Source organism: Ahaetulla prasina, chromosome 5 (assembly GCF_028640845.1).
Source record: "Ahaetulla prasina isolate Xishuangbanna chromosome 5, ASM2864084v1, whole genome shotgun sequence".
Taxonomy (NCBI): Eukaryota; Metazoa; Chordata; class Lepidosauria; order Squamata; family Colubridae; genus Ahaetulla; species Ahaetulla prasina.
In genome coordinates, this window is record NC_080543.1 from 3,190,710 (window position 1) to 3,208,866 (window position 18,157).

Genomic DNA, 18,157 nt, shown 5'->3' on the forward strand with positions numbered 1-18,157 from the left:
GAATTCTGGGAGTTGAAGTCCACAAGTCTTAAAGCGGCCAAGGTTGAGGAATTCTGGGAGTTGAAGTCCACTAGTCTTAAAGCGGCCATGGTTGAGGAATTCTGGGAGTTGAAGTCCACAAGTCTTAAAGCGGCCAAGGTTGAGGAATTCTGGGAATTGAAGTCTACTAGTCTTAAAGCGGCCAAGGTTGAGGAATTCTGGGAGTTGAAGTCCACAAGTCTTAAAGCGGCCAAGGTTGAGGAATTCTGGGAGTTGAAGTCCACTAGTCTTAAAGCGGCCAAGGTTGAGGAATTCTGGGAGTTGAAGTCCACAAGTCTTAAAGCGGCCAAGGTTGAGGAATTCTGGGAGTTGAAGTCCACTAGTCTTAAAGCGGCCAAGGTTGAGGAATTCTGGGAGTTGAAGTCCACAAGTCTTAAAGCGGCCATGGTTGAGGAATTCTGGGAGTTGAAGTCCACAAGTCTTAAAGCGGCCAAGGTTGAGGAATTCTGGGAATTGAAGTCTACTAGTCTTAAAGCGGCCAAGGTTGAGGAATTCTGGGAATTGAAGTCCACTAGTCTTAAAGCGGCCATGGTTGAGGAATTCTGAGAGTTGAAGTCCACAAGTCTTAAAGCGGCCAAGGTTGAGGAATTCTGGGAGTTGAAGTCCACAAGTCTTAAAGCGGCCAAGGTTGAGGAATTCTGAGAGTTGAAGTCCACAAGTCTTAAAGCGGCCAAGGTTGAGGAATTCTGGGAGTTGAAGTCCACAAGTCTTAAAGCGGCCAAGGTTGAGGAATTCTGGGAGTTGAAGTCCACTAGTCTTAAAGCGGCCAAGGTTGAGGAATTCTGGGAGTTGAAGTCCACAAGTGTTAAAGCGGCCAAGGTTGAGGAATTCTGGGAGTTGAAGTCCACTAGTCTTAAAGCGGCCAAGGTTGAGGAATTCTGGGAGTTGAAGTCCACAAGTCTTAAAGCGGCCAAGGTTGAGGAATTCTGGGAGTTGAAGTCCACAAGTGTTAAAGCGGCCAAGGTTGAGGAATTCTGGGAGTTGAAGTCCACAAGTCTTAAAGCGGCCAAGGTTGAGGAATTCTGGGAGTTGAAGTCCACTAGTCTTAAAGCGGCCAAGGTTGAGGAATTCTGGGAGTTGAAGTCCACAAGTCTTAAAGCGGCCAAGGTTGAGGAATTCTGGGAGTTGAAGTCCACTAGTCTTAAAGCGGCCAAGATTGAGGAATTATGGGAGTTGAAGTCCACTAGTCTTAAAGCGGCCAAGGTTGAGGAATTCTGGGAGTTGAAGTCCACTAGTCTTAAAGCGGCCAAGGTTGAGGAATTCTGGGAGTTGAAGTCCACTAGTCTTAAAGCGGCCAAGGTTGAGGAATTCTGGGAATTGAAGTCCACAAGTCTTAAAGCGGCCAAGGTTGAGGAATTCTGGGAGTTGAAGTCCACTAGTCTTAAAGTGGCCAAGGTTGAGGAATTCTGGGAGTTGAAGTTCACAAGTCTTAAAGCGGCCAAGGTTGAGGAATTCTGGGAGTTGAAGTCCACAAGTCTTAAAGCGGCCAAGGTTGAGGAATTCTGGGAATTGAAGTCCACAAGTCTTAAAGCGGCCAAGGTTGAGGAATTCTGGGAATTGAAGTCCACAAGTCTTAAAGCGGCCAAGGTTGAGGAATTCTGGGAGTTGAAGTCCACAAGTCTTAAAGCGGCCAAGGTTGAGGAATTCTGGGAATTGAAGTCCACTAGTCTTAAAGCGGCCAAGCTTGAGGAATTCTGGGAGTTGAAGTCCACTAGTCTTAAAGTGGCCAAGGTTGAGGAATTCTGGGAGTTGAAGTTCACAAGTCTTAAAGCGGCCAAGGTTGAGGAATTCTGGGAGTTGAAGTCCACAAGTCTTAAAGCGGCCAAGGTTGAGGAATTCTGGGATTTGAAGTCCACTAGTCTTAAAGCGGCCAAGGTTGAGGAATTCTGGGAATTGAAGTCCACTAGTCTTAAAGCGGCCAAGGTTGAGGAATTCTGGGAATTGAAGTCCACAAGTCTTAAAGCGGCCAAGGTTGAGGAATTCTGGGAGTTGAAGTCCACAAGTCTTAAAGCGGCCAAGGTTGGAGACCCCTGCCTTAAGTGTTGGTCTCAAAGGTTATCTCTTTATTATTCCTCGAAACAAATGCAATGAACCGGCCTTCCCAAAGAGTGATTGACACCCCTGCCAAGTTGACAGGACTCACAAACGGTCCCCCAATCTGTGAAAAAAGCAAAGAAACCTTTCTTTGAAAAGGACCCCACCTTTCTTCTCCGTGATCAAGCGCACCAGGACGCCGATGGTATCTTCGTTGACATCTTCAGTCTTATGGCCTGAGCTGCTCCCTAAAAATGAAGTTCAGACAGTTAAGAACCCCAATTTTTGAAAACCAGTTGGGTCTAGCGGCGAAGGCACCAGGCTGGAAACCGGGAGACTGTGAGTTCTAGTCCCACCTTAGGCATGAAAACCAATTGGGTGACTTTGGGCCAATCACCAGGAGACGGTGAGTTCTACTCCCGCCTTAGGCATAAAAGCCGACTGGGTGACTTTGGGCCAATCACCAGGAGACACTGAGTTCTACTCCCGCCTTAGGCATAAAAGCTGACTGGGTGACTTTGGGCCAATCACCAGGAGACGGTGAGTTCTACTCCCGCCTTAGGCATAAAAGCCGACTGGGTGACTTTGGGCCAATCACCAGGAGACACTGAGTTCTACTCCCGCCTTAGGCATAAAAGCTGACTGGGTGACTTTGGGCCAATCACCAGGAGACGGTGAGTTCTAGTCCCACCTTAGGCATGAAAACCAATTGGGTGACTTTGGGCCAATCACCAGGAGACGGTGAGTTCTACTCCCGCCTTAGGCATAAAAGCCGACTGGGTGACTTTGGGCCAATCGCCAGGAGACGGTGAGTTCTACTCCCGCCTTAGGCATAAAAGCTGACTGGGTGACTTTGGGCCAATCACCAGGAGACAGTGAGTTCTAGTCCCACCTTAGGCATATAAAACCAATTGGGTGACTTTGGGCCAATCACCAGGAGATGGTGAGTTCTAGTCCCACCTTAGGCATAAAAGCCGACTGGGTGACTTTGGGCCAATCACCAGGAGACGGTGAGTTCTACTCCCGCCTTACGCATGAAAGCCAACTGGGTAACGCTGGGCCAATCACCAGGAGACACTGAGTTCTAGTCCCACCTTAGGCATGAAAGCAGGCTGGGAGACTTTGGGCCAATCACTGGGAGTTCTAGTTCTGCCTTAAGCATGAAAGTTGACTAGATGACTTTGGGTTAAACACCAGGAGACAGAGAGTTCTAGTCCCGCCTTAGGCACAAAAGTTGGTTGAATGCCTTTGGGCCAATCATCAGGAGAGGGTGACTTCTAGTTCCACCTTAGGCATGAGAGCCACCTGGGTGACTCTGGGCCAATCACCAGGCAATAGTGAGTTCTAGTCCTGCCTTAGCACAAAGGCCATATTTGGGGGTGCTGTTCTAACTTTGAAGGGTCACTAAACAAATGACCGTAAGTCAAGGACTATTGATATTGCATTTCAGAGACAGGAGATGGCGCTATTGCTGCACCTATTTCTTTTCAGGCACCAACAGCCTCCAGAAGCCGGACATCTGGGCTGAAGTTGGGAAAGCTAAGATAGAGATGCGTCTGCAATTCCACATGGCCAGTTGGGCCTCTGGCATATTCATGTCTGAATCCTCAAAGATACCCAACAGTTTTGTGGCATTCAAAAGCTCAAACTGCCCAAGGAGCTGCTGATTCAGTTCTACAGAGGAATTATTGAGTCTGTCATTTGCACCTCTATAACTGTCTGGTTCGGTTCTGCAACCCAACAAGAAAAACACAGACTTCAGAGGATAATTAGAACTGCAGAAAAAATAATGGCTACCAACCTGCCTTCCATTGAGGACCTGTATACTGCACGAATCAAGAAGAGGACCGTGAAAATATTTACAGATCCTTCGCATCCTGGACATAAACTGTTTCAACTCCTACCCTCAAAACGACGCTATAGAGCACTGCACACCAGAACAACTAGACACAAGAACAGTTTTTTCCCGAAGGCCATCACTCTGCTAAACAAATAATTCCCTCAACACTGTCAAACTATTTACTGAATCTGCACTACTATTAATCTTCTCATAGTTCCCATCACCAATCTCTTTCCACTTATGACTGTATGACTATAACTTGTTGCTGGCAATCCTTATGATTTATATTGATATATTGACCATCATTTGTGTTGTAAATGTTGTACCTTGATGAACGTATCTTTTCTTTTACGTACACTGAGAGCCTATGCACCAAGACAAATTCCTTGTGTGTCCAATCACACTTGGCCAATAAAAAATTCTATTCTATTCTATTCTATTCAAAACTAATTTTACTGAGTGGCAATTACCCAAAGCAGTCAGTTGACTTTGCTGCTCGCACAATACAGCAGGACAGGGAAAATAATTGTGGATTTTTAAATTTGGTGAGATTGCAACTTCAATCAAAGGATTTCTGCAGTGGGCAGTTTATGCCTATCGTGGCATTTAGCAGGGAGAACAATGCGGTTCTAACATCCAGGTAGGAAAAATAAAAGGCTCGTGTCTACAGCATAAGGCAGGGATGTCCAACCTGGGCCACGAATCTCTAACTTTGGCAACTTCAGGACCTGTGGACTTCAACTCCCAGAATTCCCCAACCAGTTATGGTTCTATCTCTGATAATTAGGCGTTGTCTATTCCAGGGTCTCCAAATGTAATCACTCTAAGACTTGTGGACTTCAATTCCCAGAATTCCTCAGCCAGCAGGGCTGAGGAATTCTGGGAATTGAAGTCCACAATGCTTAAAATTGTTAGATTTGGCTGGCTGAGGAATTCTGGGAGTTGAAGTCCACAAGTCATAAAATGGCCACAGTTGGACACTCCTGGTAGAAGGAGTTGGACTAGAGAGACCTCCAAGGTCCCTTCCAGCCCTGGGACTCTATGGTTCTAGAGACCCAGCTTGGGAGGGTCTGAGAAAGGGAGCTGGGTGTCCAAACTCCTCACAGGTTGACCTTGCAGCCAACGATGAGATGCCACTACTCAAAAGCACGTGCAGAGTGCCGAAGGATGGCGAGACCTACCCAGCCATTGCCAGGGTAGCCAAAAAGAGCTCACACTTCATACAAGCTGTATCTCCCCCTCACCGGTTCTGTCCGATTTGGTCGCCTCCTCGTCCGTCTCCTTCTGGGCCGTGCAGCGGTACCCCTTTTTCATCAGCAGGTTGCAGAAAAGGATGCCGAGCAAACCCATAATGCAGAAGACGGGGACGATGGCCAGTACCGCGTACTGCGTGGCACTCTCGTCCGCCTTGCCATCCCGCGTGCCGTTCAGCACCAACTTCTCACCATGTCTCGGGTGGGCTTCGGCGTTTCGGGTCAGGCGAGATGGCCGTTTCCTGGAACCTGTGAGAAAAGGGTCGGGAGGAGGAGAAGAGGGGAAGAGGTCAGCGAGAAGACCTCATTGAGTCTGTCATCTGGACCTCTATAACTGTCTGGTTCGGTTCTGCAACCCAACGAGACAGACACAGACTTCAGAGGATCATTAGAACGGCAGAAAAAATAATGGCTACCAACCTGCCTTCCATTGAGGACCTGTATACTGCACGAATCAAGAAGAGGGCCGTGAAAATATTTGCAGATCCCTCGCATCCTGGACATAAACTGTTTCAACTCCTACCCTCAAAATGACACTATAGAGCACTGCACACCAGAACAACTAGACACAAGAACAGTTTTTTCCCGAAGGCCATCACTCTGCTAAACAAATAATTCCCTCAACACTGTCAAACTATTTACTAAATCTGCACTACTATTAATCTTCTCCTCTACCTCCTCCCACTTATTACTATAACCAGGGCGAACAGCTAGGGGCATGTCAGCTGAGAAGGAAAGCTAGAGGTGAATGCGCGAAGGCGGAATCGTGGCGGAGAAGCAGGCGTGGCCATGGGTAGGAGCCGAAAAGTCCCATTCCGGGACAATTCCATGCGCTCCCTGCCTCAACATGCTCCCACCGCCTGTTGCAACGTCTCTCCATCCTCAAAATTCCCATTTCTGTCTTTGAAGGCTTCCTGCTGAGACTTTTGGCATGTCACCTATCACCTAAAATGTTGGGACTCCTCCCTCCTTCAGTGGCAGGAATGCTTTTTGGAAAAGGTTATGTAAACCAGGGAACTTTCTCCCGTCTCTGAGAAACTGATTAAAGGTTCTATACGTGCTAGTCGTTCCCGACTCTAGGGGGCGGTGCTCATCTCCGTTTCAAAGGCGAAGAGCCAGCGCTGTCCGAAGACGTCTCCGGGGTCATGTGGCCGGCAGGACTCAACGCCAAAGGCACACGGAACGCTGTGACCTTCCCACCAAAGATGGTCCCTATTTTTCTACTTGCATTTTTTACCTGCTTTCGAACTGCTAGGTTGGCAAAAGCTGGGACAAGTAACGGGAGCTCACTCCGTTACACAGCACCAGGGATTCGAACCACTGAACTGCCGACCTTTCGATCGACAAACTCAGCGTCTTAGCCACTGAGCCACCTCGAGAAACTGATTAAAAAGGATTAAGATTGGATTTGGTGATAGGGAAAAAAACAACGATGAAATCCGGAAGGCGGATGGGAGAGGAGGAAGAGTTGAAATCAATCTGAATACAGATAGTCCAGTTCATTTAATGACCGTTTTGAAGTTACAATGACGTTGAAAAAAGTTGACTTATGACCGTTTTTCACATTTACGACCGTTGTGGCAACATCCATGGTCTGGTGATCAAAATTCAGCCGCTTGGCAACTGACTCGCATTTATGACGGTTGCAGGGGTCACGCGATTGATCTCCTTTTGCGACCTTCTGACAAGCAAAGTCAGATTTGCTTAACAGCCCTGTGACTAACTTAACGACTGCAGTGATTCACTTAACAACTGTGGCAAGAAAGGTCGTAAAATGGAGCAAAACTCATTTAGCAACTGTTCTGCTTAGCAAGGGAAATTTTGAGCCCAATTGTGGTCATAAGTCGAGGAGAACCTGTACTTGAAAGGGCTGATTCTGAGGGTACACAGGACTTTGTATGCTCAGGGCAGTGAAGAAACCCGGCCTGGCAGCCCCCTCCCCTGCCTTGCTCTCACCTTGGCATCCGGGGGCCCCCCTGGGGGCAGACAGGCAAGGGAGACAGCTACTTCTCGGATCCGTCTCCCCGTCTGGACTGTAGTACCTGCAAGAAGCAGAAGGAGGAGAGGTTAAGAAAAACCTCGGGCTAGAAAAAGAAATGGGACAACGTCAAAGCGTCCATCCGGATGAGCAGATGGATGTTTCGATGACTGCCTCAGCTGAGAAAGGGACAAGGAGCTCTTCCCTCGTGCAATCTGGGGAGAAGGGGGTCTAAATGGTGGCAGGCTAAGCTCATGGATAAATCTAAGCTGCCTTCCTCTCTCTCTCTCTCTCTCCCTCTCTCTCTCTGTCTATCTTTCTTCTATCTTTCTTTCTATATCTATCTATCTATCTATCTACCTATCTACCTATCTACCTATCTATCTATCTATCTATCTATCTATCTATCTATCTATCTATCTATCTATCTATCTATCTATCTATCTATCTATCTATCTATCTATCTATCATCTATCTTTTTATCTATCATCTATCTTCTATCTTTCTATCTATCTATCTATCTATCTATCTATCTATCTATCTATCTATCATCTATCTATCTATCTATCTATCTATCTATCTATCTATCTATCATCTATCTTTTTATCTATCATCTATCTTCTATCTTTCTATCTATCTATCTATCTATCTATCTATCTATCTATCTATCTAAGATTTATGGCTATCTATCTATCTATCTATCTATCTATCTATCTATCTATCTATCTATCTATCTATCTATCATCTATCTTTTTATCTATCATCTATCTTCTATCTTTCTATCTATCTATCTATCTATCTATCTATCTATCTATCTATCTATCTATCTATCTATCTATCTATCTATCTATCTATCTATCTATCATCTATCTTTTTATCTATCTTCTATCTTTCTTTCTATCTATCTATCTATCTATCTATCTATCTATCTATCTATCTATCTATCTATCTATCTATCTATCTATGGACGCGGTGGCTCAGGGGCTAGGACGTTGAGCTTGTCGATTGAAAGGTCGGCAGCTCAGCGGTTCGAATCCCTAGTGCTGCCGAATCCGTTACTTGTCCCAGCTTCTGCCAACCTAGCAGTTTCGAAAGCACATAAAAATGCAAGTAGAAAAAATAGGGACCCCATGTGGTGGGAAGGGAACAGTGTTCCATGCGCCTTTGGTGTTGAGTCCTGCCGGTCACATGACCACGGAGACGTCTTCGGACAGTGCTGGCTCTTCGCCTTTGAAACGGAGATGAGCACCGCCCCCTAGAGTCGGGAACGACTAGCACATATAGAGCCTTTAATCAGTTTCTCAGAGACGGGACCTTACATAACCTTTTCCAAAAAGCATTCCTGTCAGCTGATAGGTGTGTTAATAACAGACTGCATTAGCCTGTTGAGCCACAAGAGGCCCTAAGAGGTCTGTCTATCTATCTATCTTTCTTCTATCTTTCTTTCTATATCTATCTATCTATCTATCTATCTATCTATCTATCTATCTATCTATCTATCTATCTATCATCTATCTATCTATCTATCTTTCTATCATCTATCTATCATCTATCTTCCTATCTTCTATCTTTTTTCTTCTATCTATCTATCTATCTATCTATCTATCTATCTATCTATCTATCTATCTATCTATCATCTATCTATCATCTGTCTGTCTATCTTTCTTCTATCTTTCTATCACCTATCTATCTATCTATCTATCTATCTATCTATCTATCTATCTATCTATCTATCTATCTATCATCTTTCTATCTTTCATCTTTCTTCTATCTTTCTATCTTTCTTCTATATCTATCTATCTATCTATCTATCTATCTATCTATCTATCTATCTATCTATCTATCTATCTATCTATCTATCTATCTTCTATCTTCTATATCTATCTATCTATCTTCTCTTTCTTCTTCTCACTCTCTCTCACTCTCTCTCTCTCTCTCTCTCCCATCTATCTAGCTATCTCTCATCTCTCCCCCCCTCCCTCCCTCTCTCCCTCCCTCTCTTGGTCATAAAATTGGGTGGGACCTCTTTAACAATGACCTCGCTTGTAAATCAAGGACTTCTTGCACTGTAAATTATCTCTTTCTGAGGACTGGGTTTAGATGTAAGGGCAGATTAGATAAAATTATGATTAGCTCTAATGACAGAGCGTGCCCTATTCAGGGTCAGATGAGTCTTGCACCTGGATCCAGTTCAGGAAACAAAATCACCAGGAGGAAATTTTGATTTGTCAGCCCGATTTAGCTCTGGAGTCAGCAGTGGAGATTGTGACTAAGGTTGTATCTAGTTTCTCTTCTCCTAATGTGGGCTACATAGATCCGGCTGAGTTCAGCCAAGTTTTGGGGTGACTCACCCAAAGTATCTGAACCTTTTTGCACCCTAGAGTTCCTACAACGATGCTGCAATTCTCACATGTCTGTTCCACATGACACAGAAACAATTTTCCAAGGTTTCTGTCTGGAAATTGGGGTTTGCTTCCGATTCCCAGGAAAAAATGCCCATTGCAGACAAAAGATTCACTTAGCGACCGCCACCAAAATGATCATCCAATTGGGGACGGTCCCAGGGGGATCCACTTAACATCCAGCACGACTTAATGACGGTTAATTTCTTGGGCTCAGTTGCGGTCGTAAGTTGAGGACTACCTGTATACAAGCCACCTCAAAAGTGTTTCACCAACCGTCACGTTTTCAGCAAAAGTTGGAAAAAACACAACCTCCCTTCCTCGTGGCACTGCCAAAAATTGCCAGCACTTTCATCCTTGACTTACGACCATAACTGAGCCCGAAATTTCTGCTGCTGAGCAAGACGGTTGTTAAGTGGGTTTTATTCCATTTAACAACCTTTCTTGCCCCAGTTGTTAAGTGAATCACTGTTGCAGTTGTTCGGTTAGTAACGCAGATTAGGTGAATCTGACTTCCTCGTTGTCGGAAGGTCACAAAAGGGGATCCCATGACCCCGGGACACTATGACCGTCATAAATATAAGTCAATTGCCAAGAGTATGAACTTTGACCATGAAGATGCTGCAACGGTCGTAAGTGTGAAAAAAGGTCATAAATCGCTTTTTCCAGTGCCGTTGTAACTTCAAACGGTCACTAAACGAAACGGTCACTAAGTCGAGGACTATGTGAAGAAAGCATAGATGGAAGCTGCAGCCATGTGGCCGAAGCCCCTTCAAGCGATCCAAATTCATATTCGACCTTCCCAGCCGACTTCCGACAAGCAACGTCGATGGAGGAAGCCAGATTCACTCAACAACTGCAGTGATTCGCTTAACGACTGCAGAGGTTCGCGTAACAAAAAACGTAAACGGCACAAATGTAAACTGGAGCAGAAAGTCACTTAAAACGGCCTTTCGTGCTACGTGTGAAAAACGTTCAGAAGTCACTTTTTCTCAGTGCCTTTGTAACTTCGGTCACTGAATGAATGGCTGTAAATAGAGGACTACCTCTGAGTTGCAAAGCTGTGGAAATCAAAGCTGGTTTGGATTACACAGGCCAGCCTGAGTTCCAACCAGGTTTTGGGGTGACTCACGGGAAACCACTCAGCTTTTCTCTCTCTATAGAGTCCTTGCAGGATCTATTGAGGCTCACATGTCTGTTCCACCGATGCTGGCAAGTTTTGAACCCGCAGGCGGACCCAGCCCCCCACTCCGCCCCCGACCAGGAGTCGCCTCCTTAATCAACACCCAAACTCCCAAAATTTGGAAGGTCTGAGCGGTTTTCAGTTTTGTGATCTTTTCTTACGGGCCGCCTCCAAAGAGGAGTTAATAACTTGCAATCTTGGTGTGAACACGGGTTGCAAAAACTGGGGGTTTTTTTATATCGGTGTATCTCTCGACGCCTTGCAAAATTCCTCTTGCGTGTGAGAACCAGCGAGGATGAGGAAAACACTACCGGCAGTCCTCCATTTAAAACGGTTCATTTAGTGACCATTTGAAGTTACAACAGCACCGAACAAAGTGGCTTACGTTTTTCACACTTACGACCACGGGTGACATGCCCATAGTCGTATGATCAAAATACAGAAGCTTCACAACTGACTCGTATTTATGACGGTCGCAGCGTCCCGGGGTCACGTGATCACCTTTTGCGATCTCCTGACCAGCAAAGTTAATGGGGAAACCAGATTCACTTAACATCTTAACAACCGCAGTGATTCACTTAACAACTGTGGCAAGAAAGGCCATAAAATGAGGGGAGGGGGGGAAATCACGTAACCGTCTCGCTTGTCAACATAAATCTGGGACTCAACTGTAGCCGTAAATCGAGGACTACCTGTATTGGTAGTCCTTGAATTATGACTGAAATCGAGCCCAGAATTAAGTGAATCGCTCCGATTGTTAAGACGGTAACCCGGTCGTTAAGTGAATCTGGCTTCCTCATTGAGTGTGCTTGTCAGAAGGTCACCAAAGGGGGCACTTGCGACCGTCATAAATACGAGCCAGGTGCCAAGCATTTGAATTTTGAACGGTTGTAAAGTGTGAAAAACGGTCGTAAATCATATAACTTTGAACGATCACTAAACAAACTGTTGTAAATCGAGGACTACCTGTAATGGCAGCTCACCCAGGGCAGTGGTTTTTTTCCCATTTTGGCAGCTTGCAGATGCGTGGACTTCAACTCCCAGAATTCCCCAGCCAGCAGGCTGGGGAATTCTGGGAATTGAAGTCCACGCATCTGCAAGCTGCCAGAATTGAAGTCATTTTTTTCCCCAGTGTCATAGAATAGAATAGAATAGAATAGAATAGAATAGAATAGAATTTTTATTGGCCAAGTGTGATTGGACACACAAGGAATTTGTCTTGGTGCATATGCTCTCAGTGTACATAAAAGAAAAGATACCTTCATCAAGGTACAACACTTAATGATGGTCATAGAATAGAATAGAATAGAATAGAATAGAATTTTTATTGGCCAAGTGTGATTGGACACACAAGGAATTTGTCTTGGTGCATATGCTCTCAGTGTACATAAAAGAAAAGATACGTTCATCAAGGTACAACACTTAATGATGGTCATAGAATAGAATAGAATAGAATAGAATAGAATAGAATAGAATAGAATAGAATAGAATTTTTATTGGCCAAGTGTGATTGGACACACAAGGAATTTGTCTTGGTGCATATGCTCTCAGTGTACATAAAAGAAAAGATACCTTCATCAAGGTACAACACTTAATGATGGTCATAGAATAGAATAGAATAGAATAGAATAGAATAGAATAGAATAGAATAGAATAGAATAGAATAGAATTTTATTGGCCAAGCGTGATGGGACACATAAAAGAAAAGATACGTTCATCAAGGTACAACATTTACAACACAATTGATGGTCAATATATCAATATAAATCATAAGGATTGCCAGCAACAAGTTATAGTCATACAGTCATAAATGGAAAGAGATTGGTGATGGGAACGATGAGAAGATTAATAGTAGTGCAGATTTAGTAAATAGTTTGACAGTGTTGATGGAATTATTTGTTTAGCAGAGTGATGGCCTTTGGGAAAAAACTGTTCCCATCATACGTTCGGTCACTAAACAAACGGTTGTTAAGTCGAGGACTCCCTGTAATCTTCCCATGGGCCAGCAGGAAGCAAATTTCTGACTTCTGCGGCTGCAAGAATGCGAGGAATGTGGTCGTAGCCCCCGGAATGACTGGGTGAGTGGGCGGCCACAAAGATCAAAGAAAAATCAGAATTAATTGGCTTGCAGAGACCGGCATGAGGCTGTCTCACCAGCGCTGGTGACCCCCAGTTCCATCTGCTGTGGGTTGCTAAAAAAAAAAATTCAAAAGCACACGTGTGTGCATGCATGATGGAGACATGTGTGGGAAACTGTGGATCCTGACACACTCAGCACACCCAAAAGGAGTTCCTTGAGGCCAAAGACGACTGCACGCCCAGGTGATTAAGAAAATCGGGGCAGAGCCCAAATCTCTGCAGAATTTTACTCTCCAGTTTTCTGCTCCCAGTTCCCATATAGATAGTCCTCAACTTACAACACTTCATTTAGTGACCTAAATTACAACGGCACTGAAAAAAAGGGACCTACGGCCGTTTTTCACACTTAGTGACCGTTGCAGTATCCCCGTGGTCATATGATTTACATTCGGATACTTAGCAACTGGCTCATAGTTATGACGGCTGCAGTGTCCCGGGTCACGTGATCCTCTTTTGAGACCTTCGGACAAGCAAAGTCAAGAAGGGAAGCCAGATTCACTTAACAACGGTGTTGCTAACTTAAAAAAAACTGCAGTGATTCACTTAACAAACGTGGCGAGAAAAGTCGTAAAACGGGGCAAAATTCACGTAACACATTTTCTCATTCCGCAACCTAAGTTTTGGGCTCCATTGTGGTCGTAAGTTGAGGACTACCTGTAACCTCTTTATGATCAATCTCTATTCAGGGAGTCCTCATTTCAGTCGTAAGTCGTGACAGTCGTAAATTGGGCCAGTTACTAATTTAACAACTGCAGCGTTTCACTTAACAACGGCGGGAAGAAGGATCGTAAAATGGGGTCATATTTCATTTAACATTTGTCTGGCTTAGCAACGGAAGTTTTCGGCTCAACAGAGGTCGTAAGTCGAGGACTTATGCACGCACTCTTTCTCCAAAGCCAACTCCAAACAGTTAAATAAAATCTGAAAATATTATAGGACAGTTTTTAATCAAATTAGCCTCAGTGACATTTGCTATCTTTGGATCGCTATGTTTTTCGTTCTATATTTTGAAACTCAAGAAAACCTTTAATGTTTTATTTGCTTTGATTCCACCCCCAAAAATCCATTAGAAAACATATACTTCTTACAGTTCTCGTAAAATGAAACACAAAATCTGAAATAATTGCCACTATTTTTGCCGTTCCCTTCTTTAGCCAGCGATCATGAGATTCAGTTATTCAATTTCCCGCACAACCTTGTGACTTTTGCAACGATTTGGAGCTGAGCAGGATCCTGGACCTCATTTTCTTTTCCATCTGCGGCCTGTAAGAGGCCTACGGTTGGTCTTCGACTTGCAACGATTTGTTTAGTGACAACCGGCACTGAAAAAAATGACTTATGACCGTTTTTCACACTTATGATCGTTGCAGCATTCCTATGTTTACGTGATCAAAATTTTGATGCTTGGCTACCGATTCATATATATGACAGTTTTTGGTTTTTTTGAATATTTTTTTTTATTTTATAAACAGACAACTATTTAATATTTCTTCTGTCTTCGTGTTTTCTTCATGACTTTGTCTTTTTATTGTTTCTTCTTTCTTCATTTCAGTTTAATCTATTACAATTCTTTTCATAAGTAGAATATTCTAATTATGCCATTTTCTTACATAACTATCAATTTGCTTATTTATATCTTTTTTCTAAAGATATAAACAGCTCCGACAGCTCCCTGACCTCCGGACCTTTCGCCGCGAGCTGAAGACGTACTTATTCTTCCGTGCAAGACTGGCATAAAACTATTAGTAATTTTAATTGGGTTTTTATGGTTTTAATGTGTATTTTAATTAATGGGCCAAATTGAATAGGTTTTTTAAACGGGTTTTTAACTGTATATTGTATGTTTTATTGTGTTTTACCTGGCTGGAAACCGCCCTGAGTCCTTCGGGAGAAGGGCGGTATAGAAATTAAATTATTCTATTCTATTCTATTCTATTCTATTCTATTCTATTCTATTCTATTCTATTCTATTCTATTCTATTCTATTCTATTCTAACCAGTGATCAAATTGGTTTGCATTTTTTCCCGAAGGCCATCACTCTGCTAAACAAATAATTCCCTCAACACTGTCAGACTATTTACTGAATCTGCACTACTATTAATCGTTTCATAGTTCCCATCACCAATCTCTTTCCACTTATGACTGTATGACTATAACTTGTTGCTGGCAATCCTTATGATTTACATTGATATATTGATCATCAATTGTGTTGTAAATGTTGTACCTTGATGAACGTATCTTTTCTTTTATGTACACTGAGAGCTTATGCACCAAGACAAATTCCTTGTGTGTCCAATCACACCTGGCCAATAAAAATTCTATTCTATTCTATTCTATGACAGTTGAAGCATCCCAGGGTTATAGGATCCCCTTTCTGGCAAGCAAAGTTATTGGGGAAGCCAGATTCACTTAACAACTGGGTTGCTGACTTAATGATGGCCGCAAATTCACTTAACAACCGTGGCAAGAAAGGTTGTAAAATGGGGCGAAACTCCCTTAACAAATGTCTGACATGGCAACAGACCTTTTGGGCTCAATTGTGGTTATAAATCAAGAAGGATTACCTGTACTTGGTAACTTTGAATTTTAGGAAAGAATTAACATGTGACTAAGAAGACAATTATTATTATTTTTTGCAAAAAGTTCCCAAGTATCATATGTTTCATTCTCAGGAAGGACTGGGAAAATCCCTGCCTGAGATTCTCAAAAGATGCGCTGCACAATGTCTTTAATTTGATTCAATTAAATTTAACCCACTTCCCTACATTCGCACAACATACTAGACTATACATAAAGCCAACAGGGTTGATTCAGCCACTAACACACCCCACAACAAATAACTGATGATAATTTAAGAAAGCTCATCCACAACCAAATTCAACCACAGCCAAACTCAACAACAACTAAGCTCAATCCCAACCAAGCTCAACAACAGCTAAACTCAACCACAACCAAGCTCAACCACAACCAAGCTCAACCATAACTAAGCTGAACAACAGCCAAGCTCAACCACAACCAGGCTCAATCCCAACCAAGCTCAACCCCTACCAAGCTGAACAACAGCCAAGCTCAACCACAGCCAAGCTCAACCACAACTAAACTCAATCCCAACCAAGCTCAACAACAGCTAAACTCAATCCCAACCAAGCTGAACCATAACCAAGCTGAACCATAACCAAGCTCAACTACAGCCAAGCTGAACTACAACCAAGCTCAACCCCAATCAAGCTCAACCACAGCCACAGTCAACCACAACTAAGCTCAACCCCAACTAAGCTCAACAACAACCAAACTCAACGACAACCAAGCTCAATCCTAGCCAAACCCAACAACAGCCAAGCTCAACTATAACCAAGCTCAACAACAGCCAAACTCAACTACAACCAAGCTCAATCCCAACCAAGCTCAACACCAACCAAGGGCATTGAAATGTGGGGCACTGAATTATGGGTGTGGGCACGAACGTGCGCGACCCCTCACCCACGCTCACCACGCTTTTGGCACGCCAGGGCAAAAAGGTTAGCTATCACTGTCCTAGAGCTGTCACTGATATTTGTCTAATTTTTTTTCCCACAGTCTCCAGATTGAACTCTAGAGTCCATCTGGGGAAGGAATGTTCTAAACCAGGGACGTCCAACGCTGGCCATTTTAAGACCTGTGGATTTCGAAAGGGCTGGCTAGGAAATTCTGGGAGTTGAAGTCCACAGGTCCTAAAATGGCCAAGTTTGGACATCCCTGCTCTAAACTGAACAAAATCAAAATCCAGAGCCCGGAACATCTGCCCAGCCGTTCCCTTGGTGAAGATCTATCTCCCTGACCAGGCGTCCACTGGTTCTACACAGCCTTCTCCATTTTTGAAAGAGACACTTCCTGGCCTGGGATTGTTTAGAGAACTGGAGAAGACACACCTTGAAAGAGAATCAGAAAAGTGCAGGTAAAGACTCACCCAGGTAAACAGGCACCACACCAGGTGTCTGCAGTCGCTGTTCCGACGTGGATATGGACCCTCTTCTTGGCCTCACAAGAAGCATGCAAGGAGCAGAATTCCAGGCCGGATGTGGAAGAGAAGAAACCAGCCAAACATGGCTTGCAGGTCATTCCTAATCCTGAACCATAACCGCATTTCTATGGGGAAAATGAAACAAAAACGTGGTTTAAAGCAGATGTCTGCAAACTTGGCTTTTTTAAGACTTGTGGACTTCAACTCCCAGAGTGTTGTGCCTCGTCCTCCCTCCCCCTCCCGTCTCCTCCTGGGTCTGCTATCAGATTTGGAGTCTGATAATGAAGATGAACGGCCTGTCATGCCTCCAGCCCCCAGCCCTGGCCCCATGGCCGGACAGGATGTCAGGAATGAACAAACAAACCTCACTCCTACAGAGTGTGAGCAGGGAGCCAGCCACGTGCTGGAATTACCGGCAGCAGATCCAGCGGAAGAGAATTCACAGTGGGAGGATCACCGCTTCCAGAGTTCTGAGAGGCGACGTCAGCAGAAGGAAGGGAGGGGCAGGCCTGGATAAGTGCTGAGTCAAGGAGCCACACCCCACAGCCTATATAAAGGACCAGCTTGAGTCAAGCAACTTTGAGTCAAGCAAAGTCTCATTTAGTTTGCTGAAGTCACAACTTGGATTCCTGCCTGCCCTGAGAAATCTGAAAGGAATTTGGCAAAGCTGCAGAGGCTTCGTGGCCACGCTTGATACGGACTTCCTAGACCCGGTCGTCGGAGGGGGAGGGGGACACGACACAGAGTTCCTCAGCCAGCTAAGTCCACAAGTCTTAAAATAGCCAAGTTTGCAGACCCCTAGTTTAAAGAAATGATTTCCTTTAAATGATTTCCTTTCACTCCAGAAGATAGGCTCAAGATACAGAAGGATCTTGACAGACTTGAACATTGGGCGCTATCTAACAAAATGAAATTCAACAGTGAAAAAAGTCAGGTTCTACATTTAGGCCAAAAAAACAAAATGCACAGGTACCGGATATGTGGTACCTTGCTCAATAGTAGTAACTGTGAGAGGGATCTTGGAGTCCTAGTGGACAACCATTTAGATATGAGCCAGCAGTGTGCAGCAGCTGCTAAAAAAGCCAACACAGTTCTGGGCTGCAAAAACAAGAGGGATAGAATCAAGATCACGTGAAGTGTTAATACCACTTTATAATGCCTTGGTAAGGCAACACTTGGAATATTGCATCCAGTTTTGGTCGCCACGATGTAAAAAGGATGTTGAGACTCTAGAAAGAGTGCAGAGAAGAGCAACCAAGATGCTCATTTGACTATTAAATTAACACCC

The 18,157-nt window shown here is 44.2% G+C and overlaps 1 protein-coding gene across 1 annotated transcript in view; it reads right to left on the reverse strand.

Moving 5' to 3' along the window:
• Positions 1 to 18,157, reverse strand: part of RELT (RELT TNF receptor) — a 63,745-nt gene that overhangs the window by 7,400 nt on the left and 38,188 nt on the right. Inside the window, exons 4-7 of the mRNA XM_058186514.1 lie at positions 16,816 to 16,994; positions 7,123 to 7,208; positions 5,158 to 5,415; positions 2,241 to 2,321 (exon numbers count right to left, since the gene is read on the reverse strand). Of these exons, the coding sequence (XP_058042497.1) occupies positions 2,241 to 2,321; positions 5,158 to 5,415; positions 7,123 to 7,208; positions 16,816 to 16,994 (604 nt within the window). The remainder of the gene's footprint in view (positions 1 to 2,240; positions 2,322 to 5,157; positions 5,416 to 7,122; positions 7,209 to 16,815; positions 16,995 to 18,157) is intronic.